Raw genomic sequence first — 8338 nt, forward strand, 5'->3', positions numbered from 1 at the left:
GGGTTGCAACTGTAATGTTTTAATACTACATTCAAATTTTCAACTTAGAGTACAATATTACTTTTGATGGTTTCTATACACTATTTAAAATTGATATTCTGTTTACATTTCTAGTGGAGTTAATTTAGGATGTATTTGTAGTTGATTTGTTGTTAGTATTTAATATAAGGCAATTGTTAATTATGACACAAAATGGAGGATTTGAATTATTAGCTGGAGCTTGGAAAACTTAGAATAATATTTTACAAATCTTATGACATTACACTAATCTACAATAATGTTGTGCATCTAAAAAGTAGTCCTTTGCATGTATTACATTTCACTACAAATACAAATTGATGGACTGTTTGCTAGAGGTTATCTATATCTTCAAATGATTACTGTGCCATCAGCTTCCATTTTTAGTGATACCTCTGCCATCTTCTTCATTTTTTTCTGCCATGTCAGCCATCTCTTGACCTCTTTTACCATACATCTGCATTCATTTTCCATCATTGTGCCACACTAAGTGAAAAAAAAAAAACCTGCAAAAGGAATATAACAAAAATCCAGTACCCATAACAGCTCCTAGGAACAAATTATGAGAATTCAACAAAAAACAATTATCTACTAATATAATCCAAAATGATTCAAAGTTTCAGTCTAGCTGTTTGAGTGAGTCACCAAAATGTCACCATAAAAAACCATTGTTAAAAAAAAAAGACACCAATAGAGCACATTGTCAATCATTAAAATCATTACAACTCTGCTTCCTTCTCAATCTTGACCACACATTCCTTGCTTTTTTTTTTGAACTTTGTGTGCTTGAAAATTCATCGATTAGTGATCTCTTGACTGTTCCATTCTCAACACTATTCTCTGTAGTGAGTCTCTGTGCAACAACTTGGAGTGGACTTTCAGCTTCATTTGCTTGGTCTGCTTCCTACAAAAACAAAAGTTCAAAATGTTTAAGTGACCAATAATAATAAACTATAAACTAATTGCTACAACATGTTACTCGGTATACCAAGTATACCTCTAGATCCCATAGGTCCTCATCTGTAAGCTCCAACTCCAACTTTGAACTGAGATCCCTGTCCCTTACTCCTATTAGTTCTGGGCAATGCTTTTCTACAATCTTTTCGTCAATGATGATCCTCATAACAGGGAAAGCATTGAGATAATTCTGGAACTGTTCTTTGCGAACGGCAATTCGAAATAGGAGATTCAGTCTAATTAGAGTCTCGAGCTCCTTAGGTAGACCCTTCCTTCCCTACATAAAAATTTACTATAGATTTTAATTTTCCTATATACCATATGTGAAACAGTATTTGAAAACACAACTTATCTGGTTCAGGTACTAATAAGTTAATAGTCTAGCTAAGATTGAAATATAGTTTTGTACCTTAGTATGGGTATCCTTCAGATCATCCGCGGTAATTCCAAGTAGATCGAGGCACTCCCTGTCCCATAGAAGGAAAGGAGCATTGCCATCCAAGTCCACAACCCTAACCTTAATTTTGTACCTGAGTGTCCCGTCACCCCAATTTCTGTCACATGTACTACACCATAGCCACTTTCCTTTGAGTTTCAGTTTTTTGTTGCACCCCTTTGTTCTACACGAAGCATAGTACCACTCTGGATCATCAATGAATACAATCCTTGTTGCCACCCAAAAATCGTCAAACTGCATCATACGTTAGACTGTTAACAGAGTTTATAACATAGACCAGATCAGTACATGTGTGATTATTTAGTACAAATATCCACACCATTTTTTCTCTAACATTAATTAAACCATCAATATGTGTTTGATTGTGCAGGTTTGTGGACAAACAGGTGGTATTTCCATCTCATGCTTATTAGCTAATACAGGTTAAACAGCCCAGAAATTGGATCTAGTGTGCAGCTTTGAGCAGAACTGCAAGCATGGATTGCAATCGTGATATATCATAGAGGTATTGCTTTAATTAACTGATTGAGTTAATAACACAACTGTACACAGGTTAACACAACTATAATATTTTTCCATCTCATGCTTATTAGCTAATACAGGTTAAACAGCCAAGAAATTGGATCTAGTGTGCAGCTTTGAGCAGAACTGATATCATGGATTGCAATCATGATATATCATAGACATGGATTGCAACAAAGTAAAGACATAGAGGTATATTTTTAAGTGCATAATGCCATCTATAAAATCTAAACATTAAAGGAATTGTTTGGTATAATGTTTTGGTTAGGTAATCATTTGTTGTTTTAACAGTCTTAGGGAAAATGAATAGGAGCTACATTCCTTAAAACAGTCTTACCTCCTTGTCTCTGTAGATGTCATTGATAGTACGAACTTCCATATCAGCAGATAGGGAAACTGAATAGGAGCTACATTCCTTAAAACTTGACTGGGAAATTATACTGCGCATTGGAGTCTGTTCTTGGCTAATACTGTAAAATGATATCATAAAATCAGAATACATATTAGATGTAAAATTGCAGCTGCAAAAAAAAGGGTGCAAGTACCTTTTCCTGAACTCCTCAAATGGGGGAGATTCTTGGTTGAATAGCAGCTGTGTTACATCATAGGAGCTGCAAATCTTGACATCACCACCTTTAGGAAATAATGGTATAATACACATTAGAAAGGCTTCTTGGTGAATAATTTAGGAGCAGTTATAGGATTTACTGTACTTACTTTTTAGACACACCCTAGCCCTACAAAACTGTATCAACACCAATAATGGCTCTTGTGTAGTAGAATTGTAGAATGCCTCAATTTTGCTTACGTGTTCATCCCACAAAGTACACATTAGTTGTATTCCACTAAAAATTATTAGAAAATATATTAGAAACTCATAAATCTGTAAAATAGAAAATAAACCATAGCTACTGGAATTCAGTAGTACTCAGTATCTTCAATGGTGAAGTCAATCAGCCTGGAGTTCTTGCCATTGATTAGTTTCTCCTGTGGGCAGTGTATTTCAATCACTTGACCAATAACATCTACAAAATAATGCTTTAGAATATAGAATAGTAGACAAAATAGTAAATAATTAGAAACCATAGATTGAATGAGAGTACTGATTACCAAATAAGATTTTCTCATCAAGGCCTTCATTAGACTTGATCTCTCTAAAGGTCTTCAGCCGATACATTTTCATAGGAAATTTAACATGCTTTAAATCCTTAACCACAGCCTTGTAGTTAAATTTTATCATGTACTTCTGTGGGCTGGTTTTGTATGAGTAAAAATTGGTGATAACACAAAAATTTTTTATAGCATATACTGAACCTTCAGCAAAACTGCTGAGGTACTTTTCCACGTACTCTTTGGGTATATGAGCATGCAAGAAGGACCCCTGTGTATGTGTAAATAACAAAAATAGGGACTGTATGAATATCTGACCAAAATACGAACTGTATAACTAAAACGATTGTCTATCTATTTTTAAAGAGTACTTACCTCTTCATCATGAAAAACAACCTCTTTTGATCTAAACTTCGATGGATCACTTCTCTCAGGAATCTGATATGCTCGCACCACCCGTAGTCTAATAGCCTGCCTGGTATTCATCGGAGATATCTGGCTAGCAAGGACAAACATTTTTTGTTATTGAAGAAGAATCAGAGAGGCTGTTGTAGAGGGAGATTGCGAATGTATTCAGTAGTTGTATATGTGTTGTATATATAAGGTCTGATGACCTTTCGTTATTGATCATCATCATCCTCATCAATAAATACCTAGAGAATAGGTATGGGTTCGTGGGCTCAATGTCCCATATGAAAAACTGATTGCCTTAAATACATTCTCTAATCCCATTGGATGGGAGAATGATCTGTGTAGATATTTTGAAAAAATTAGGTTTTCTATATACTTTAGGTATTATACTGCGTAGACCTTTGGTTTTCCGAAACAAATACAATAAATTTCGCGGCTTAGTCCAAAACTTCGACGTTCGGTTTGGGCGGGATTTTTTTGCTCCTATTGTTTTGCTTTAATATATATAGAGATTATTATTATTATTATTATTATTATTATTATTATTATTATTATTATTATTATTATTATTATTATTATTATTATTATTATTATTATATCAGAGAATAGTTCGAGATACTTTCTTGTGACGCGAAATCTCAAGAAAGTGGGGGGACTAAATGATGAATATCATACTAAGTCTGGGCCATATGGACCAACCCAAGAGAACAACTAGATTAAGGAAGCCCAAGAAAGATGTACAGAACGGAGCAACCCAAGAGTTTGTCAAGGATTGGGCCTGTTATTCTCAATATAATTAGAATTGGACTCAATATGTCTAGTACAATAGGATTAGGTCTCATTATGTAACTATGACTCTCAATATGAGGTAGTAGAATTCTTATTCCTTGTAGGGTTCTATGCTCAAAATATGTATAAAAAGACCCCTCACATAGAGGAAGGGCACGACTCTCAATATTGACCAACAATATTCTTCAGTACAACATTCCTATATTTTTTCCATATATTTTTCCTATATTTTTCATATATTCTCGTTATTTTAACGGTGGTGTTGGCCTGCCGTTGACTGCCCAAAAGTCATAAAACTAACAATAAAAATCCTAAACAATGATATATAAAAATCTCTAAAGTTACAGCACCGCATGCGTACATCTACACATTAACTATTAATTTGAGCAATTACTTGCTCGAATTCAAGCAATGATAACATCAACAAACATAAATGATCCAAACCATATCTTCAATTGCATTATATAATACGGAGTATTTGATGTTATAATTTAAATAATTGTATAACGATCCAAATATTTTTAATATATTATAACAAATCAATTCCGTGCATCGCACGGCTGAAAATACTAGTTAAGGATAAATTTAGAAATCTAAAAAAAATTAAAATCTGAATAATATGAACCAGTCATTTCATTTAATAATTTGAGGGGCATTTCTTTCTATCAATTATAGGCTTAATTTTATTGGCTATGTTGTTTTATAACTCTTTAGGTTGTCCTCATCCCAGCCAATCTCTTCCTTGCTAAATGAGGTAAAAAAAATAGAAACTTTTCCTTTTTGCTAATGGCAATTTTTGCTGCCAAATGATAGAAAAAGTTGCCATGTAGTACTTTTTTTTTTGAATTAATGTTTTAAAGTGATGTGATATTGGTCCCACTTTTAAAAATGGATTGAATTTGCAAGGATGTAATATGAATTACAAATTTAGTGATGTGTAAATAAGACCCACTTTTAAAAGTTAAATAGTATTGTAGGAATAAGGATAGCAGCAAATTATTTTGTGGAATCGTGTCCACCTTACAAGGTGGACGCGGTTCCAAAACAGAGTCATTTTGGTGGAAAACTACGTCGTGTCAATTAAAAAAATCGCTTTCTTTCGCCGTTAACAACGTTTGTCTTCAGATTCAGCAGTTTCCTTCCCAAACTCTATGTTCACAATTATAGATGGCTATGTTCATAATTACTGAACTCTATGTTCATAATTATAGAACTCTATGTTCATAATTATAGAACTCTATGTTCATAATTTTTGAACTCCATATTCATAATTATTGAACTCTATATTCACAATTACAGAACTCTATGTTCATAATTATAGAACTTTATGTTCATAAATTTTTAACTCTATATTCATAATTCTTGAACTCTATATTCACAACTGCAGAGCTCTATATTCACAGTTACGTAACAATATATTCACAATTATTTTTTATTTTTTTTGGGTCGCTTAATTCTTTTGACAACTTTTTTTTTTTTAAAAATCTGATTGGTGGAGGGAAAACGGTGCCACTAACGGCACCGTTACTCCCGAATTGCAGAACGACGTTGTATAGGAGTAGGACCCCTGTCCACCTTCCAATACGGCGTCGTTCTGCAATTCGGGAGTAATGGTGCCGTTAGTGGCACCGTTTTCCCTCCACCAATTAGATTTTTTTTAAAAAAAAAATTGTCAAAATAATTCAACAACATAAAAAATTGTGAATATACTATTACGTAACTGTGAATATAGAGTTCTGCAGTTGTGAATATAGAGTTCAAGAATTATGAATATAAAGTTAAAAAATTATGAACATAGAGTTCTATAATTATGAACATAGAGTTCAATAATTGTGAATATAGAGTTCAATAATTGTAAATATAGAGTTAAAAAATTATGAACATAGAGTTTAGTAATTATGAACATAGACTTCTTGAAGACAAACGCCGTTAACACCGAAAAAAAGTAAATTTTTTTTTAAATAACACGGCGTCACTTTCCACCAAAATGACACCGTTTTGAAACCGTGTCCACCTTGCGGTTCCACCGCATAATTTGCCATCCATGGCATAACAGTCCAAGGATAGCCGCAAATTATATCATGCACCACGGTGCATGATCGATTATGCACCGGGACATGAAGCGACGTCGTTTTGTCAGTAATTAGGGTGCGACACAGACATCGCCGTTAACTGTTGCCGGATGACTAATTGGTACCATTCGTCGTTATTTCTTTATTTCGAATTCGTTTTTCTTTCCTTTTTTTTTTCAGATTTGTCGTTCTTTCCTTTTTTTTTCAGATTCTTCGGTATTTCCTTTTTGCATTCGTTCACGTTGATGTAGTTTTGATCTCGTTCGCATTGTGTGTCCCCTTCCTGTATTCGGAAATATGAATGAAACAATTGTTACAAGCAACATGATTGACGAGATTGATTTGAATTCGAGGATTGTTGATGATAACAGTTCAGTTTTACCAGGTGTGTATCATCTTATGTATTGCAAGTATATGTAATGTTGTTATTGTAGGAGTATAGTTGTTTTATAAGTTTTGGTTTTTGTATGTTGCAGGTAAAGATGATATTCCGGTCGCCGGTGATTCGATTTTTCCGATTGTATTTGATGTTCCGTCTAGAAATTCTATCGACGATAATGGATATATTCCAGGTTTTAATTGTATTCATGTTCTTATTAGAGGTCTACATTTTTTTAGGCCTTTGGAATTCGGTTTCATTTTGTTATCCCAGTAGTTTCATTTATATAACAACAATATAATGTCAGTTGAAGTGTTCTGAAATATCAATTGATAATTGTGTGTTGTTGCAGATGATTTTGACCATTTGATTGCAGTTGATGGAACATTTGACCACGATATTGTTGAAGAGTCATCTATTCCAGGTTCTATGTTTACTTGGATGTGTTAACTAGGTTTGAGTTTGTTATTTTTCAAAAGAATGGTAGTCAGTTTCATTTTGAATGCATATTAGTTTCATTAAAATACCAATGTAGTATCAGTTTAATATATGTGTAGTTTCATTAGAAATATTGAATGTTTGCTTTAATAAATCACAGATTATGAAGACTTGTTGGGACTTTCTGTTAGATCATTAGAAGATGCATTTGATCTATACAATGCTTATGTTTTCCGTATGGGATTTAGTGTTAGGAAGGGTAAACAATATTATGTAACTGGAAGTCAGATTTTGAAGGTGAAATTGTTTTCTTGTTCTAAGGCTAGGTTTAGAATAATACCAGATACTTCTAATAAGTGTCTTTCAAAGGTAGTTACTAGAACTGGATGTGATGCAATGTGCCAATTTGATATAGATTCAAATGGGAAGTGGGTTGTTACTAGACATGTGAAGGAGCATAACCATGATTTTTGTCCATCTTTATCAAGTTACATGCTTAGGTCGCATAGGAAGGTTTTGGAGGATCAGTTGACATGTTTAAAAAACATGAAGAGGAGTGGAGTTCCCTTATCGGATGGTATTCGTTTTTTAAAATGTCAGTCAAGAGGGTCACCGTTTGTGGGATTTACTTCTAGGGATGCTTACAACACGATTTCTTTACATTCGGTGAAGCATTTGGGTTTTATTGGACCAAGTATGTGTTTCAACTATTATTCAGTGATTTTGCTTTGCTTATCAAATGACAATACTTGTTTGATGAAATGATATTTCTAATTTCTCAAAATGATACTATGTTAGTCTTTTATTTTTTATTGGATTGTTTCTGTATTTATCATGTTAATACCTTCTTTATTAACTGATACTACAGTTATGGTGAAATGATACTGTTTGTGTGATAAAATGATATTGTGTCAGTAGTTAATAGTTGACGATTTTATTTGTTTGTAGAGTTCAGCTGGATTTAGTCGGCATACCCCAAACCCCCTCTACTTATAAATATGATCTTCAACTTAGAAATATGTTGTATAGATTTCAATTCATGTTCCTTTATATATATATATATATATATATATATATATATATATATATATATATATATATATATATATATATATATATATATATATATTCAGGATGATGACAGAGTATGGGTGCTATAAAAATGTTTGGTTAAATAAGCTCTAT

The 8338-nt window shown here is 33.0% G+C and overlaps 1 protein-coding gene across 1 annotated transcript; it reads right to left on the reverse strand.

Moving 5' to 3' along the window:
• Positions 1 to 388: 388 nt before the first annotated feature.
• Positions 389 to 3580, reverse strand: LOC109184354. The gene is made up of 10 exons (XM_019334349.1): positions 3440 to 3580; positions 3065 to 3335; positions 2883 to 2979; positions 2672 to 2799; positions 2500 to 2587; positions 2292 to 2424; positions 1385 to 1666; positions 1016 to 1252; positions 836 to 922; positions 389 to 475 (listed from the first exon to the last, which is right to left on the reverse strand). The coding sequence occupies exons 1-10, from the start codon at positions 3578 to 3580 to the stop codon at positions 389 to 391; spliced, it is 1551 nt and encodes a 516-aa protein (XP_019189894.1).
• Between the last annotated feature and the right edge of the window lie 4758 nt (positions 3581 to 8338).

The sequence above is a fragment of the Ipomoea nil genome, unplaced genomic scaffold (assembly GCF_001879475.1).
Source record: "Ipomoea nil cultivar Tokyo-kokei standard unplaced genomic scaffold, Asagao_1.1 scaffold1259, whole genome shotgun sequence".
NCBI lineage: Eukaryota > Viridiplantae > Streptophyta > Magnoliopsida > Solanales > Convolvulaceae > Ipomoea > Ipomoea nil.